Genomic DNA, 19,176 nt, shown 5'->3' on the forward strand with positions numbered 1-19,176 from the left:
CCCATTCCCCGATGTTGCTCGGGTCCCGGTGCTGCTACAGTGCTCGGTCCCAAGTTGCCGTTCCCCGATGCTGCTCGGGTCCCGACCTAGCTAATGGCAGTGACCGTACCGCAGGGGACCGGTTAGCAGTGACTGGTCCGCAGGGGACCGGTCAAAGCTGGTGTTTGAACAATCTTCTACCAAATGAATCCGTCCCAGCTCAACAACAACATACATAATCATACCATTCGGTATTCCATTGTCTTTTAACTCAGCTCCCGGAAACAAAGACAATCTCTACACTCTGCGGGTCATCTCATACACTTGACCGAGCGGAAGCTCTTCAACAGTATCGACATTGCCATAATAAAGGCACGCCGCGGTCATTTCGATAGTTTTCCTTGTATTGTTTCCCACAGACGTCGGACGGTGTAGTGTATACTGCCACTGTAGGCAGTGGCGACCACGGTGCGTTTTTTGTCACTTCCCTCGGTGTAACAGACTCGGGCTACATCTAGCTGCACTGGGGTTTTGATTCTCTGCTCTCCTGCACAGCACTCCTGCCTCTCTCTCTCCATGGCTCACTGAGTCTCTCAGAGGCTCACTGAGTCTCTCAGAGGCTCACTGATGCTCACCGAAACTCGCAGAGGCTCAATGAAGCTCCAAGATTCACCAAGACTCTCAGAGACTCAGTGAGACTCAGCGGCTCCCAGAAGCTCACTGAGGCTCTCAGAGGTTCACATTGCTCACCGAGGCTCAGTGAGGCTCACCCAAGCTCTCAGCGGCTCACGGAGTCTCTCAGCGGCTGTTGGACCTCGACCTGTTGCGTTTGCCGCAGTAGCAGTGGCGCCGGCCGCCGGAGCGGGACCGGGAGCCCGAGCTGGAGTCGGAGTCGGAGTCGGAGCTGGAGCCACCTCGCCGGCGGCGGCAGCGGCACCGGTTCCTCGGCCGGCCGCGCTCGGCGACATCGACACAGCGCGGCCGGCCGGGCGCGGCCAGCAGGCAGGGCCGGCCGTGGCAGGCCAGGTCGGCGCAGGTGGCCGGCCGCGGCGGCGGCGCCGGCCCGTGCACCAGCTGCCCGCCCGCCGCCGACGGCGGGAGGTAGGCGGCCGGCGCCGGGCCGTGGCCGGCGCCAGCGTACGGCTGCTGGTGCTGCTGCTGCTGCTGGTAAGGCTGCTGCTGCTGGTACGGCAGCTGAGGCTGGTACGGCTGCTGCTGATGGTACGGCTGTTGAGGCTGGTGGTACTGCTGGTGGTGGTACTGCTGCTGGTGGTGGTAGGACGCGGGCTGCTGTCGCCGCTGAAACTGCTCCCGGTAGATGGGCGGCCGGAGCGGCCCGAACGACTGAGGCCCTCCGAACCGGTGTGCCGCCGCCCCGGGGAAGGTGGGCGACCTCGCCAGCCGCGCCGAGTACACGACCTGGGGCGTCACCGGGCGCCTGCCGCGCACTGCCACCCGGTCACACAGACAGACACACGGCGACCTCGAGCGCGACCGCGACCTGGAGCGTGACCTGGACTTGGAGCGGGAGCTGGAGCGGCGCCTCCGGCAGCGTCTTCCCTTCTTCGTGCGGCACCGGCAGCGACGGCCACCGGCTGTGACCTCGTCGTCGTCGTCGTCGTCGTTGAGTCTCGTCAGTCCCCCGAGGCAGAAGACGCGGCCGCTGCGCCGTCCGACGCGGCAGTCCTGGCCGGGCAGGCAGTGGTCGGAGCAGGGCGGCGGCGGACCCGACCGGCGTAATCCTGCCGGGGAGATGGGCTGTCAGAGGGGCGCAGCTCACCACTGGGCTCTCTCAGAGGGGCGCAGCTCACAGCTGGGCCCCGTCAGAGGGGCGCAGCTCACCACTGGGCTCTCTCAGAGGGGCGCAGCTCACAGCTGGGCCCCGTCAGAGGGGCGCAGCTCACCACTGGGCTCTCTCAGAGGGGCGCAGCTCACAGTCACCACTGACCCCGTCAGAGGGGCGCAGCTCACAGCTGAGCCGGGGAGATCAGGGTGGATCTCACACTGCACATCGACCTGAAGGTTCGGGAAGGGAGGAGGCCCATTGGCAGTCGGCTATACCCACGCTGCAGATTCAGTGCTGGTGTCGATCGCGCGGCCTCCGCAGTGTGCCCCGTTCGAGGGAGTCTCGGCTCGCTCCGTTCCCAGTCCCACCGCGCTGCGGCGCCGTCCTACCGGGGAACGCGGCAGGAAGCGCGGCGCACAGCACCTTCCTTCCCGCTCGCTGGTCGCTGGGAGGAACTCTGATCTGTGCGGGCCGACCGACGGACGTCCCAGGTGGCCGCGCCGCGCCGGGACTAGTCACCGGCGCCGGCTGGCTGTCGGTGCGGTAATGAGACGCCAGGAACTTTACAAAGATTACTTTACTATTTGTCTGGAGCACAGACAGGCCCTGTTTGTGTCGCAACAGATTGAGGAACTGTGACAGAATGTCATAATGATGCAGCTTTCCTGAAGTGATTATCATTGACCGTCACTTTTGAATGATTATGTATAGATGCATATGGCAGACGACGCACGGCTGGTAACTACTAATGACGTTCATTCAACGGGGATACCTAATCAAGCTCACTTTTTCGAAGATTTTACGAAACAAGTAGAACATTTTCGATTAGGACATGGTCATTATTGGTCCCTGGACGATCTAGTTATTTTCAAACAAAATTGCTCGCGGCATATATAGACGGGTACCAAAAATTTGGTGTACCTACGTTAAAAAATTTGGAACGCATTGTAGATGCCCTTAGAAGGTACTAGGTACATTTTTAGGTATACCTACTCATTACGTACCTTGGCTTATAGGTACCAACAGCTGGGGCATTCCACGATAGATCGTAGGGGAGATCCGTGTAAGACGCCCAGGGTCGGTAAGAGGCCCCATCGCTTTTTTTACCAAACCAATAATGTTATTTATTTTTTAATGTTCTTGTAAAGCAGAAGCCCTCTTGAAACAACAACTCACGAAACCTGAGGTATCAGGTGCGTCGCAGCGACTTTTGGTAAGCCTGTTTCTGTTTTTGCCCCTTTACTTGCTAGATATATGCATCTTTATCACCCTTATATATCTGAAAAAACAATGGCTATCAAATGCAATCTTTTCTCATCGAAATTGTCACATGTTAGCTTCAGAATAGACCATGTTCTGGTGCGCTGCAAATGTCTCATAAACCATAAATATTGTGGACGTTAAAACACTGTATTTTTTTAAGAGGCCCTCCCTTCGAGGATGATAAAACGCCCCCCCCGATAAAAAAACGCCCCCGATGCTAAAACGCCTGCACCTGCGGCAGGCGTGGCATTCTTTTTTCAAGGAGTTTGTTTTTGTTTCTTTTTTCTGTTTCTTTTCTTAGAGGTTATAGGTACAATTTTCGTTGGTCATCAGCGTTTGGTTGTGCTAGTTTTCGCATTGTTCGAGCGCTTTGGAAGTGTTATTGGTTTCGATAACACCGTATTTGCTTAGCTTTTCGAAATAAAAGGCCTTGCAGCTGTGTTCGCAAAGCGTCTTTTACAAGTCGACTTGACTTTTAAAACGCCCGAGGGGGGGGGGGGCGTCTTACCATACCCATAGTGTAAGAGGCCCTTTTGCAACTTTTTCCAAAATGTTAAAGTTTACGGTTTGTGTACCCCCTAGATTCATTTTGAATGCAAATATGTATGGGAAAATGATGCATGCTCACAGCGCATGCACACGTTAGCGCTTAAATATTATCAGTTGTCTAAAAATAGTAACTGAGCTTAAGGGGGGGCCTCCTGCACCACTCTCCCCTACCACTACCAGGCCCGTCACCCTCAGCTCTCAGATTTTAATGAAAATCGGTCCTAGGGGTAATCATATGCCCCAAAGACGCCTGGCAAAATATCAGACCTCTCAGATCAAAACTTGTTGAGTTATATCCCAGTAAACATGCCGACGTCGGCCCGACGTCGGGCCGAGGCTCGGCCCGACGTCGGCCCAACGTCGGTTCAACCTCGGCCCGACATCGGCTGGACGTCGAATATGCCCGCATGTTCCGACGTCCAGCCGAAGTCCAGCCGACGTCGGCTCGAGATCGTTTGCCGAGGTTGACGAGATCGTTTGTCGTTGGACCGACGGGGCCGACGTCGGCATGTTTATTGGGACAACGCGCCAAAAATATCAACCGGCGGCGGGATTCGAGCCCCCAGTCGCCGACGTCGGCATGTTTACTGGGACAACACGCCAAAAGCATCAGCCGGCGATGGGATACGAACCCCGTGTCATTCGAACACGAGGTTAGTGCGCTAACCACTACACCACGCAGCCAACTTTTGGCGTGTTCTCGGGCTCCACACACACACAGGGCTCCTTTCACAGTCTATTCCAGACCCCAACTGACCGCCCCGGACCAGCGAGTACCCGCCAGGTCGGGGTTCGGCCAATCACAACGCACCAGATCCACACGGCCAATCACACACTGCCACACACTGTCCACGTCATGTCACCCCACTCAGGCCGCTGCGCCACTATGGAGGTGCAAACACACCACACCATTCCATTCCTCCAACTCACAACTCACAACACTACCCCCTTCCATTTAAGGTTGTCGTCCCGACAACCAACGAACAGCAAATATCGTGAAACCACAATAGCCTAAATGAGCAATCGACACACGACAATGAGCGCACGATACGCTGGTACTAACACCATCCTAAACCTGGTACTAACAGAAAAGAAAAAAAACTGAGCAAACACCGCGGTTCTAATATGTAACGACGTTTCCAAAACGCTCGGGCGGTCGGCGCACTCGTCCCGAACGCCGTAATGACTGTTTTTCCTGCAGACCGCCGCCATTTAACAGCGATGCACCCCGTCTCATTGGAGTTTTAACGAAGCAAGTTTGGCTGTGGTCCCCGGTGTCAGCCCTGTCATCCGGTGGTATATGGGTGAAGTTTTCCGTGCGCGCCGCGGAATCTCCCGACCCCGCCCGCCACTCGGGGCGCGGTGGGTTGAACGGTCCCGTGGGAGGAACTGGCGGACGTGGGGATGGCGCACGCCGTGAACGTCCACGGCGCGCCGTGGAATCTCCCAACACCGCCCACCACTCGGGGCGCAGTGGGTTGAGCGGTCCCGCGGGCGGAACTGGTGGACGTGGGGACGGCCGCCCGCGGGCGGGGTGAGAACCACTCTCGAGACTGACGTTCCCCCGCTCCCCAACCCCCAGGGAGTGTCGTCTAGCAGCGCCACGGAGCCGACCAGGGCGCACCTCAGGCACGGAAGTGCACGGCTTGAGGCGATTGTGATGGATCACACTCTGCTTGGATCCACCTTCTCGTTGTACCCGATACGTCCAACTGCGAAGCTTTTCGACAATTTTATATGGACCTTCCCATGCGTGTGCCAACTTTCGACTCTCGCCCTTCTTTAACCCGTCGCGGCGCACCCAAACACGGTCGCCCACTGTGTACACGTGCTCCAGGATATGTGTGTCGTGAGTCGATTTGCTCGCCTGATGGGCAGCGACGCTCGCGTTAAAAATCATGGCATCAGTGGCCTCTAGTGTTTGTTGCAGGCCACACACGTATGCAAGAAGGTCCGCCGGGACGGCAGGACCCGTGTCAGTTTGAGCTCGTGCTCCCCCATACACTGCGTCAATAGGTAGCGTGGGCGGCCTCCCGAACACACACTCATACGGAGAGAGACCAGTGGATCTGTTGATGTTGCTATTGCAGGCCAACACTGCCGCCGAAAGATACTCAGACCAGTGCTTGGGATTATCAGCGCTCAGCTTAGCGACAGCGTCGATAAGAAATTTGTGACCACGCTCGGCGTAAGCATTACCCTGTGGGTGGTAAGGCGTTGTTGTCGACTGACGTATACCCAACGAGCTACAAAACAATTTCATGACATTCCCAGTCAAATTTCTGCCCAGATCACTATGGATGCATTTCGGAATGCCAAAAACACTAATGACGTGGTCCATTAGTGCTCTGACAACCGTCTCCGCTTCCTGATCACGAATTGGAATAGCCCACAGGAATCTGGTGAATGCATCAGTGCAGGTCAATACATATCGGAAACCCTCACGATGTGTCGCCGGCAGCCCACATACGAGATCAATATCAAGTCTGTCAAGAAATGCTGACACTTGAAGCGAACCCAAAGGGGCCCGCGGTGTCGGCTGAGGATTCCGTCGTCGTTCACAGACTGCACATTCTTTGCAGTAGTCCTTCACGTCCTGTTGGAGCCCCGGCCAGTGGAAACGCTCCCTGACCATGCTCTCCAGCCTGGCAACACCCTGATGGCCTCCTCCGAAGCCAGCATGCAGTGTGTGCAGGACCTCCTTCCTCAAGTGATGAGGCAAAACAATCTGCAAGCAGACAGGAGCAGCTCGGTGTGGCTGTATCCGCTTATACAGCACCTTATGCTCGCCTTCCCCGAGCACCAATGACCTCCAATCGCGTAACAAACGGCGAGCGCAATCAGTTTTCAAATTTTTCACCAGAGGACGGATTTTACTCTCTTTCCAAGCTTTGATCTCCCGTATGCCCTCGTCGCGGTCCTGCTCGCGGCTGATGTCCGGCAGTGACATTTTAGAAACGGAGCAGATCGAGGGGTCAGATGGCTGCACGGCTCCCACGGCACGGACCGTCGCCGGCTCGGTAGATTCCCCCGTCTCCGAGGGTACCAGACCGGTGCTGCCAGCTGCCTCAACATTTGTCTCAGTCACCGGCCGCCCCTCTTCCCCCTCCGAGGAGACGGGGATACAAACCCATTTAAATGCCACCTCGCCACCCGGCTCAGGTGGGTGGGGGTAGCGCGACAGTGCATCTGCATTGCCATGGGAGGTTCCCTTTCTGTGAATGACGCGGAAATCGAGCTCAGATAGCTGTAGCAGCCATCGGGCCATCTGGCCCTCGGGATTTCGAAATCCGAACAGCCACCGAAGGGCGGAATGATCGGTGCGCAGAACAAACTGCCGACCGACCAAGAAGTGTCGAAAGTGCTGTGTGGCCCATACTACCGCCAGAAGTTCCCGCTTTGTTGCCGAATACTGCCGCTCTGATTTTGTCAGTGCCCGGCTGGCGTAGGCGATCACTTTATCCTCCTGCAGGAGGCATGCTCCCAGGCCTGTTCCACTCGCGTCTGTATCACAGACGAACGGAGCGGCTCCAGCCTCCAGCCGGGGATGGGCCAGGACTGGTGGCGACACCATTTTGGCCTTCATCGTTTGGAACGCTGCCTCTGTCTCCGGTGTCCACCGGAAAGGGACCCTTTTCTCGGTCAGTCTCGTGAGCGGCTTGGTGAGGGAAGCAAAATCCTGAATATACTTCCGCAGGTACGAGCATAGCCCAAGGAATGCCCTGACCTCTGTCACAGACGACGGTGTCGGCCAGTCTTTGATCAACTGCGTTTTGGCCGGGTCACAAGAAATACCATCGGGTGTGATAATGTACCCCAGAAACTTAACCTGTTTTTGACACAGCCGAAGCTTGTTCAGCGTCACAGTAAAACCAGCTGCCTGAAGGTGAGTCAACACCTGACGCAAATTTGCGTGCATCTCCGACAAATCTTTTGCCAGAACCAGTATGTCGTCAAAATATTGAATGTACACTCGCGGAGAGATGCCAGACAGTGCCATCGCTAGCGCTCTGTTGAAGGTGTGGGGAATCCCCACTAAACCGAACGGTGCCGATGTGTAACGATGCAAGCCGAGTTCAGTGGTAATTGTTGTTTTGTCCCTGTCAGATTCCTTGATAGGAATTTGATGGTAGGCCTGATTCAGATCAACGGTTGTGAACCAATTCACCCCCGAGAGACGATTCAAGCAATCGTCGATACGGGGAATGACCTGCACGGAGGGGACAGTCACTGAGTTTAGTTTTCGAAAATCTCCGCATATACGGATGTCCCCGTTCGACTTTTTGACCAGTACCAAGGGGCTGGCCCACTGGGACTCACTGACGGGCTCCAAAATTCCTTGGCTCACCAAGCTGTCGATCTGAGTCTGAACACTCGTTTTTAGATGAACTGGTGTTCGCCTGTAGGGCTGAGACACCGGCCGGGCTGAGCCCGTCGGAATGCTGTGTTCCACAAGGTCAGTTCTACCCAGCCCTGTGAACACTCCCGAAAATTCCATGAGCAAATGTTTGAACTTATCTTTCTCAGGCTGTGGCAGGTGCGCGACCACTGTGTCAAAATCAAGTTCTCCCTCTTCAGTGGCGTCCCCGAGAGGGAGAACGGTCTGCTCATCAACTGTGTGTGCGTTGGCAATGTGAGTGCCTTTGTAAAGATGCACGTCTCTTTCACTGGTGTTGGATAATCGCATCGGCACTGAGCAGTCAGGGCCGATGCGAACCGCCAGTCGCGCAACTAGGAGGGGACTGCGCTCCAGAAATCTGTCCTCCCCCTCCAGGAGCGCCGAGGCGGACTCAAGGGTTGCATCGGTCGGGGGACACATTTCTCCCATACAAATCACCTCCGTTCCCGCGCGCACCACCACCGGGTCTTTAACCACCACCCTCGCCGCCTGTACCCGGGGTCCGTGTGGGACACGTGACAATGGTAGTGCATATTCACCCACCCTCAGCAACCCCTGTCCCAAGTCCAAGCAGGCCTCGATTTCAGTCAAGTATTTAGCACCCAGCAAACATTGATCAAACAGCTTTCCCGACACATAGCAATCCACCTTACGAACACAGTCCCCAAGTGTGATTGTCACAGACGTCTTACCGATAATGTGAACGCAAGCCTCCCCATCAGCCAGGCTGATTTTCTTATCCAGCGGTCGGAGACGCGCTCCCGGTGCCAAGCAGTCCTGTCGAATGATGACCTCGTCGGCACCGCTGTCCACCAGGGCGCAGACGGGGCGGCCATCGATGAGGACCTGCGCGAACCGGCCACCCGGCTGAGGACCGCCGGTCACCACGCCGCGTGCCAGCAGCGACTGCTCTTCATCCGACAGAAGTAGCGGCGGCTGCGGCGGCGACGAGCCAGGCTGTGGCGGCGACGGCGAGCCAGGCCGCGGTGGCAGTGAGGCAGGCGGCGGCGGCGACGAGCCAGGCCGTGGCGGCGGCGGCGGCGGCGACGGCGGCGAGCCAGGCGGCGGCGACGGCGAGCCAGGCCGCGGCGACAGCGAGGCAGGCGGCGGCGGCGGCGGCGGCGGCAACGAGCCAGACCGCGGCGGCGGCGACGGCGGCGAGCCAGGCGGCGGCGGCAGCAAGCCAGGCCGCGGCGGCGGCGGCGGCAACGGGCCAGGCTGCGGCAGTGGCGGCCACAGCGGCGGCGGGCCGGGCCGAGGTGGTCGCGAGCCAGGCGGTACCCCCAGCACCGCTCGCCTGACTTCTCCTGATCCTTGACTCAGGCAAGGGGCTGACTCGATGCGCCGGTCGACCGGGCGGCCCCACCGCTCGTCGACCGGCCTCCGTTTCCCGAACTGCGGCACACAACTCCCAGGTGTCCGCGTCGGCCGCAGCGCCCGCAGACGTCACCCCGGAACAAACACTCCCGTCTCCAGTGACCGGTCTGGCCACAGACGAAGCAAGCCGAACGGTCCCGTTCCGGGTCAGCTCGCCCGGGACCATCTGCGGTTGTGACGGGCACGCGATGAACAGAAGCCACCGCGGAGCCGTAAAGATGATCAGCGCGTTCTAACGCCTCAACCACGCGGATGGCCTCATCTAGCGTGGCACAGCCCTCTCGGGTTATTTCTCTGCCGTATTCTGCCGGCAGCGCTCGCTGCAGCTGGAGAAGCGTCACACTAGAGCGGCCCTCCTCGCTCAAATGCGGATATGCATGGCGCACTCCAGCCCTGACTCTCAACAAGTAATCTTGGATGTTGCCACGGTATTGTTCCGCGTCAATAGACCTGGCCGCGGATAGCTGATCAGGTGTTCCGCCTAAAACCTTCTTGGCTGTGATATCAACTTCCTCCAGAGTCTCAAAATGTGTCTGACGAAGAGCTTCTTTTACGTTTCCTTCCACAAAGAAACGGATGAAACTAACCTTTTTCTCGGTCGTCCATTTTTTTAGCTCCCCGAACAGTTTGAAGTCGTCAAACCAGTTTTCCCATTCTTGATACGACGTACCAGTAAACTTGTCGAGAGAAATATCTCCAGACATCTTGTGTGAGCCTGTGAGTGCACACCGCTGCCACCACTTTGGCGTGTTCTCGGGCTCCACACACACAGGGCTCCTTTCACAGTCTATTCCAGACCCCAACTGACCGCCCCGGACCAGCGAGTACCCGCCAGGTCGGGGTTCGGCCAATCACAACGCACCAGATCCACACGGCCAATCACACACTGCCACACACTGTCCACGTCATGTCACCCCACTCAGGCCGCTGCGCCACTATGGAGGTGCAAACACACCACACCATTCCATTCCTCCAACTCACAACTCACAACAAACTAACTAAATTGGTTTGTTTTGTTGGGTTATGCCCTTTCGGTCTGACAAGACCATTTCAGACCCGGAAGGATCATAGGATGGAGACATTGCACTGGCGGTCCCAGGGGGGGCCACGGGGGCCATGGCCCCCCCTTTGGTGCTGAAAGGTGGGGCCATACTATCTTTTGGCCCCACCTTTCAGATCGAACAAAAGTCCTAGAAAAGCTTTTTGTATGTTTCATTTTCTTTCTTGCGCCATCAAAGGACGTAAATTTCACTCATGAGTGGGCTCAGTTTCGTATTCTGTCAATTTGGCGGTCAGCGTCGCTGGCACCGGTTCACGAGTATGGCCGCATCTTACATGGAATATCAGCGTGGGTTTATTTGGGGCTCTCGTAGGCCCAGCAATGGCTGGCATGAGACCTCTTCGGCAGTGGCGGGTGGGCCCTGCCAAAGGAGCGTGGCTCTAAGACACTAAAGTAAGACCTCATGGGTTGGTGCTGTGCACCTCAGAAGCCTGGTGGTGACGCCGTATGCCGGCTTGGTTTCTTAAGGATTAGCGTGGGATCTCCGGGGCCTGCATAGAGTTTGCATTAGCTAGTATGTAATTTCAGAGGCCTGTATGTAATGTGTACACAGTGGCGGTCGCGGGGGGGGGGGGGCATCAGGGCCATGCCCCCCCCAAAGTCAATAAAGGGGGCCATCATATCATTTGCCCCCCCCCCTCAAGCAACCGATGGGCCCCCATAGGTGTATGGGACCCTGGCCCTGATTCGATCGTCACGAGGCTAAAAAAAAAACACGCCCACACCGGTCTTTGAGCGTCCAACACTGACCTCTGAGGGAACTTCAGTGGCGGTCAAGCGCCCACGTTGACCGCTAAGAGCCCACATCGACCTCTGAGGCCCCACATCTGACCTATGAGGACCCCTTACCGGCCTCAGGGGCCCCAACCGGCGTCTGAGGGTCTCACACCGGTCTCTAGTGGCCTTATTGCTGTCTCTGGTGCCCCAAGACGAACATTTAGGTGCCAATGAGGGCCCCGCATTGGCTGCTGAAGACCCGATGCTGGCCTCTAAGGGCCTGCATTGGCCTCTGAGGAGGGCTCATCTTGGCCTTTGAGGGCCCTCTGCTGGCCTCTGGGTTCCAACGACGGCTCATTCCGGTCTTTTAGGGCCCCACGCTGACCTCTGAGGGCCCCATGTTGGCCTGTAATGAGTAGGACCCACATAAGCCTCCGAGAGCCCAACTCGGTCTCTGATGGTCTCAAACTACTGGCCTTTGCAGTTTGCAGGCCCTGTACTGGTCTCTGAGGGCCCTAAACTGGCCTTTAAGTGAAAACATACATGGGTGGGCTTCTGAAGATCACAGGGCTCACGCAGACTCCTGCACAGCCGTACGTTGGTCCTGATCGAGATTACTTTACGTCCTGATGGTCCCGCGCAGATTCCCTCATATTTCGACGTCGGGACCCCATGAGCCGGTGTGGGTCCTGGGGTTGGCAGAGACTGATGAAGTCCTTAGGGCTCAGGGCCAGTCTTTTTAGCAGTAGGACTATAAGGCAGGTTGAGTGAGCCCCAATAGAGCCGTTGCGAGGCCCCGCGCGAGTCGTGCGCGGCCCTCAGATGCCAATTTTGAAAACCAGGAACCTGTGGGGCCGGGGGTCTCCAGAGGTCGGTGTACCTGTTCTCTCCCGCCGCCAAACAGCTATATGGGTAAATGTCATAGTCTGAAAATGATCTCTGGGTTTCACATGCTTGTTCAAAGCAAGAGGTATCCGTACTTTTCCGAATAGTTTTATTGTGGTAAGGTCATGAATCCGCGTGCCCGACCTTCCAGTATATGCTACACCGATCCGTCGCCATGGTGCAGTGGCCCGACCGGTGGAAACACCGTGGGACGGGAAATGGAACTGGTGCTTTTGCCTTAAATTGAGCTTAAAGATTTCACGCAAGAATGAGGTGGATGAAGCATAAGTAATGCCAACTGCGCGGCGCCTCGTGGACGTAAAAAATTAGCCGATCACCCCCCCCCCCCGGTGACTGATAAGTGTTATGTCCCGCGAGTGTGACTTTGGCCCCCCCTTTTGCGAGCGGCTGCGACCGCCAGTGAGACATTGGTCTTCTTGGCGAGCACCCTGGGTCCAGTTCATATAGAGTCCCTGGTCCCATTGCTGTTACGTGACACTTATTGGAAAGGGCGACCCCACAATGGATTCATATAGCCACTCTTACACACCTGCACCAACGTTTCCCAAAGTGTCTGTACTGTGTTGTACTGTGTACTGGCAGCGCTGATCTGTTTCGCCGGCTCGCTCATGTTGGCGCGCGCGCAGGCGGGTCAAAGTTCGGATGTGCCGGCGGCCGGCAGCGGCGAAGGCCATCCTCAGCGGCCGCCGGGCAGTGGGGGTCAGGCGGAGGGGAGGATCGGGTTTGCGCGTCGTTCGGTGTGCAGGTGCCGACCGCGGCAGTGGAAATACAGTTCCGGCTTACAGTGTCCCTTTGATAAGTGGCACTTTGGCAAAGTGACACTTGCCGACTGGCCTTTCTATATGAACTGGGCCCGGCCCTGGTGAGTTGCCGGGGCTGAGCCTGACCAAAGGATAGGCCGAGCAGCCCCCAAGCACTCACCGCACCCGGCTACGGGCGAGCTCGGCTTACGGGCAATCCCAAATGGGAATAGGATAAAGTTTCCCGTCCAGTCCGGATCAGGGGGTTGCGGCGTGGAGGAAGATTTGAGTTTCCTGAGGATATTTTGAATACAGAAGCTCTTTATGAAGCATGAAACATGTATTTTATATTATTCTAACGGTCAAAACAGCGGCCGATGTCGGTCCGACGTCGCCCCGACGTCGGCCCGACGTCGGCTGGACCTCAGCAATTGATCTCGGTCCGACGTCGGCCCGACGTCGGCTGGACCTCGGCTGGACGTCGGAACATGCGGGCATATCCGACATCCAGCCGACGTCGTGCCGAGGTTGGACCAACGTCGGGCCGACGTCGGCATGCCGATGCCGAGTTGCCGACGTCACCCCGACGTCGGCCGACGTCGGGCCGACGTCGGCATGTTTACTGGGATTGCATTACATTTTTTTAACCTCGGTTTGTAACGGTGAGTTTGATGGCCTATAACTCAAGAACGGGTTAAGCAACCAACAAAAAGTAAACAACATTAACCCATTAATGCCGCTTGGGTCATATATGACCCAAAAGCAAAACCTTAATGATTTTTCTCAATGGAGGCAAGTGGCACTTTGAGGAACTTGTGCGTGTGTTTTGTTGGATTTGTGGGTTCAGTGGCGAGCGTCGGAGCCGCATAAAACTTGTGTGAGCTCGTCCACTGAAGTTTCTGGAGCCAAAGACGACGGGACTGCACAGTCGCCGGTCACTGGCAATGGCGCGCCGCCCTAAAAAGTAATATCTTATTATGTTTGCACCTTACTATCTGCTCAATCATGGGTGGAGAACCTGCCCCGGCCACCCCGGCCGTGGCCGGGGTAACTTTCAGCCGACCCCGGCGCGGCCGGGGTAACCTTTTCCATTTTTTTTTTTTTAATCCTAAAAGCTGTCTCCATACGAAAAAACTGCCATCTATAAAAGCGTCTCTCATTATTCTAATCTACCTTGAAAAGTTCTTGAAAATTTACTTTATTTTCATTTTGGAGCTTCTATGTTTTTAAGTCTTTTCATCGCGGAGCCCGACATGCAGGGCTGCGGAGTCGATGGATTTTCGGCGACTCCGACTCCGACTCCGACTCCGGCTTTCAAAAACCAGCTCCGACTTCGACTCCGATTCCGGGCAGAATTGTCGACTCCGACCGACTCCAACTCCCGACTCCGACTCCGCAGACCTAGCAGGGCTGCGGAGTCGACAGATTTTCGGTGACTCCGACTCCGACTCCGGCTCGGGTTTCTAAAATCGACTCCGACTCCGACTCCGACTCCGGTCACAACTGTCGACTCCGACCGACTCCGACTCCGACTCCGACTCCGCAGCCCTGCCGACATGTTTCATCAAACAGAAGTAAATCATATTTAAGGGCCGTTATCGTAAGATGGCACTGTAATAACATCACAACACAGGACGAGGGTAATATCAGTGAGATAGAAGGACGAGCTGCTGGGGCTCAAGGCTCCCCCAACTTAACCCGCGCCAGGGTGGTGGCCTTATCGTAACCCGTTGAGTCGAGAGGTGGGCTTTTCACGCTCCTTCTAACTCGGCTACTGGGCTACGAGGCGAGAAGCGGAACGACGTTTGAAAGAGCGACAAACGTGATCAGAGAAATCTGGTCATGTTTTAGGCAAGCTCAATAATAAAATCACCATAGATCATCAAAAGCCAAATTTCTTTGATTTTAGCGTTCTCCGACAACTTTTCTCACAGTTCATGAACATAACGGAGCTCAAAACACTGCAAACAAAACATTCGATTACTCGTTTAAGGCTCGGTCGCGAATAATATTTCAGAAGCGAGCTCAAATCAATAAGAGGGGCAAAACGGTCAAATTTGACATTTTGTTTTGTGTGGGAAGGTTGCAACTTCCACGGAATAAGCTTTGCAAAGGGCATGATGGCATTTTTAGCACGATCATCCAGCAAATTTGACCTGATGACCTGACCTAGCACTAGGTGACATGCGTCCGAAATTTTAAGGCGTGTTGCAAAATTGTTGTTACAATTACGAAATCTTCCGCACCTGCGTGCAGCAGTTTTCCCTAAAAACGTACAAACGGCAGACATCCATTATTCTATGCCACATAAAAGGGGTTTGCTGATAACCGTTGACAAATATTTGAGCATCATCGTCTTTCTGACTTTCGGTCGCCGGCCGGGGTAACTTTTTCAAACATTCTCCACCCGTGTGCTCAATGATCGTCCACCTGGCATTTAAATTTGTCTGAAAAAGGCATGATGCATATTTTTGCCCTTCTTGTCGCCATCGGATAACTTTTTTTCCTCGATAAAAATTATTGGGTCATAAATGACCCAGCCGGCAATAGTGTTGTCAATTTTCTCGTATGTTGAATACAAGGGAAGCAACTGATGATTATACGATTACTTATTTCTGGGGGTTGTGATCAGATCCCAGTGGCGGATCCAAAGGAGGGGGGTCATATGGGTCACTCATGACCTCCCTTGGGGCCCGGGGGCACCACTGACCTATCAGGGGCACCACAGGCCTAGTGCTGCGATATTGGGATATCATGAGCGGACCGGTCGTGCGGGGCCGTGACGCGGGGCGGGCCGGCGACTCGGCCGGCCGAGGGGCACCACGGGCCTGTCAGGGGTACCACAGGCTTGTTAGGGGCACCACAGGCCTGCAGGAGCACCATCGGCTTAGCAAGAGCACCACAGGTCTGCCAGGGGGCACCACAGATCTGCCAGGGGCACCAGAGACCTGCCAGGGGCACCATCGACCTCACAGGGGCACCACCAGCCTCGCACGGGCACCTTGGGCCTGTAAGGGCTCCACGGGCCTGTCGGGAGCACTTCGGCCTTGTCAGGGGCACCAAAGTCCTGCCAGGACCCAGGGGCACCAGCGGCCTAGCAGGGGCACCACAGGCCTCCAGGGGCACCACAGGCCTAGCAATGGCACCGCAGGCCTAGCAATGGCACCGCAGGCCTGTCAGGGGCTCCACAAGCCTGTCAGGGGTACCTCAGGCTTGTCAGGGCCCAGAGACACCACAGGCCTCTCAGGCCTATGGTGTCCCTGACAGTGTCAGGAGCACCAGAGGCCTAACAGGGGCACCACAGGCCTGCCATCGGCACCAACGGCCTCGCCAATTTGACGTTGAAAAGCATTGCAATGCAGTGCCTCTTAATATTGTTTGGCTGAGACCGCTATACAGTATACACAATTAGGTATCTAGCTAAATCGGTGTTCGTGATAACTCCTTATTTGTGACTATACTAATGCCGGTTGGGTCATTTATGACCCATGCTTATAACTTGAGAACCAATTGAATAATTTTTTTTAAGCTTGCACAGTTTTCTTATTGGGACCCGTGTGGCTAACATTTGTTAAGGGCAACGTAAGAATCAAAAAATAAAAATTTCGGCATTAATGGGTTAAGCTTGCGATGAATCAAAAATTAATATTATTATTTAAAAATTCCAAAGAAAATTTTTCATTATTGAGCAAACACCAGGGGCGGTCGCAGACTTGGAGTTTGGGGGGGGCCAACTTGTCAAAGGGGCCCCTGCGCTGACCCGGGGGCCCGGTGCTAGCTTAAAGGGGCCCACGGACGTAGTGCACGGGTGTAGAAATCCAGGCCATGGCCGGTGAAGCGGGGGGGGTAGTGAGCGGCACCCGAGAGGAGGCTCATTGCGAAATGCGAGCTTTGAGGGTGTACAGTCACCAGCAGTTGCTACCCATCACCCCCGGACGGCGGGGGAGCAAGCTACCACCGCCCCTGCGAGACTAGCGCCGCCATGCGCCAAGAAGTGGAAACACCACGTGACTGAGGCCACGTGAGGGCAGGGTCACGTGATGGAGGGGCGGAGCATAGTAGCTTTTGCGCCCGACACTAACTGAAATGCGGCGCTGTGATTGGGCGCCTTAGCATGAATGAAGCCCCGGCGCCAGAATCAGCCGTTCGCCTTATATGGAAAGTGAGCCTTTGCGTTTCACTGTTCTGTATTGGTTTGAGAGCCACGGCACCATACGAATTGTGAGCCCCTTTGAACGGGTCACCGCCCGAGGCACTGAGGCGACGGCTGTGCCGGGCAAAGTCTCGCCTGGTGGGAGAGGTGGGCCAGGGAAAGTGCGATCGAGTAGCCACTGGGACGTGGATTGGTATTATCCAACCTCGACAAACGATGTCAGCAGCCTCTTCTCGTGTCATAGACACTGTCTATGACACGAATTGCTAGACAGACAACGTGGGCAGTGCCCAATCAAAAGCTACTAAACGATCCAGTTAAGAAGTTGGCGAGGTAGCCAGACCAAATAAAAAGTTTTTAATTCGATTTTGGTTTACAAGTGACATACAAGCCCGCTGTGATGGACCAAAAAAAAAGGAGCTGAACAGTCCATACAACTTCAAAAAAGCTCAACGGTTTAAAACTTCAAAAATCAAATGTTAAAATTCAGCCCGCATGTTTAAACTCTGGTCCGGCGCTGGCAGGAAGCTTATATTGCCACTTGCGATTCCACTACGTTGTAATATAACCAAGAGTTCTGTGAGAGCAGCAACTGAAAGCCCCGTTGAGGGGGGGGGGGGCGGCGCGAAACGGCCCCCTCTCTCCTTTTCAGTCGATATCTCCTAAAGTATAGCAAATGTCGCCACCAAACTTTCAAGACCCCTCCGGGCATCATTTTTACACCTTGTGACCAAATTTTTCCACAGCTCTTATGAAAGGTTAGTCACAAATGACGTCAGAGGGATGTCATGTTCTGTCATTTTCGACCCAATAAAAGGTTTAGCGGGAAGAGCTGTCACGCTTACAGTTTTGAAGATAACGAAAAATATTCAAGATCAAACAGTTGTAAAATAAACAGCGCTACCAAACTGCTAACTCTTATTTCCAAACAAAAATTGATTTTTGACCATCAAAACAAAACTATAGAAGTATAACACCCCGAAAATACCAACAACTTTCAAAACTAAAACTGAAATATATGTTATAAAACTATTTGCTCTAGATATGCCAAACTTAAACTCGATAGCTCCATCTCTAGCAAAGTTATGGCAAAAAAAAATCTCAAAATTTATTACGTAAAATTTTCAAATTCAATTTTAGCCGTCACAGAACACACAAAGCAAGCCAAAGGCCACCATTGGATTTCCTGTGATGAGCTGCATCGAATAGATACCCCTTTTATGCAAAATATCAACTTTGAAATTTGACCTTCTTTGACCTGACCATGACCTGACCTCCACCAGAATGTAATCTAAACTGGCCCCAATGGCCGTCAAGCTCACACCATTGAATTTTAAATGTAAAATTGGCCATAAAACATGCATCACACGACCCTAGCATAGTTGGGTTCATATTGTGACCCTTAGTGACCTGACCTCTGTGAACTGACCTGGCATCAATGACCTCTTTAGGCAACATATGTATTAGACAACCAACGTTCCATCGATGTTTTTCGATAACATGCCTTTTATTTGATGTGTTAACTGACTGTAACGCATTCCTTAGACTAAATCGGTGAAAAAATGCGACCTCTGACCTGACTTGTGACGTCATGGGTTGCACCTAGGTCAACGAAACCTGGTAACAAGATAGTTACCTGGTGGGGCTATCGAACGCTCTTTGAATGTTTAAAATCGGTCGGTAACTTTCCGAGATCTCAGGTGGAGGGCGAAACGGCTGCAACACCCGATCAGGTGGTAGGGTCCGCCAATAGCCCAAGAGGGCGCGGAATATTTATTCACTCATACAGTGTCATTTATATTGAGAACACCTTTCTCACGCCATGACATGGTCCTCTCGTAATAGAACGAGATGAGGAGTGTTTTCACGCCTCCTTATGCACGGCTCTAAGTGTCATTGAGCTATCAACTGTCAGCGGTTTTCGGACAATGAAGTTCTTAGTTCTTACTGAATCCAATTTTATTTCAAACGATTGTCACTGTGCTAGTTTTCTTCTTATACGTTTTTGAAAAACGCTGAAGAAGTCTTTGATAGACGAAACCAGTCCGCTTATTCTTTTTCTAATTGTTTTTTGAATATATCCGTAGACTACTGGCTCTTTACTACAAAATTTGAGAATGTTTGGTATTACTTTGGCCCGAACGATGTGCAGCTGAATTTTTCCTCTTGAATGATTATGGACAGCTCGCGCTCAACCTAAACTACCGACAAGCAGAAGAAAATCCGATACACGCCTACCTCAATCCT

The 19,176-nt window shown here is 54.5% G+C and overlaps 1 protein-coding gene across 1 annotated transcript in view; it reads right to left on the bottom strand.

Moving 5' to 3' along the window:
- Positions 1-19,176, bottom strand: part of LOC122369796 (serine/arginine repetitive matrix protein 2-like) — a 53,057-nt gene that overhangs the window by 2,229 nt on the left and 31,652 nt on the right. The window contains exon 2 of the mRNA XM_043344804.1: positions 1,169-1,721. Within this exon, the coding sequence (XP_043200739.1) occupies positions 1,169-1,721 (553 nt within the window). The remainder of the gene's footprint in view (positions 1-1,168; positions 1,722-19,176) is intronic.

Source organism: Amphibalanus amphitrite, unplaced genomic scaffold (assembly GCF_019059575.1).
Source record: "Amphibalanus amphitrite isolate SeventyFive unplaced genomic scaffold, NRLGWU_Aamphi_draft 001073F_arrow, whole genome shotgun sequence".
Classification (NCBI taxonomy): Eukaryota; Metazoa; Arthropoda; class Thecostraca; order Balanomorpha; family Balanidae; genus Amphibalanus; species Amphibalanus amphitrite.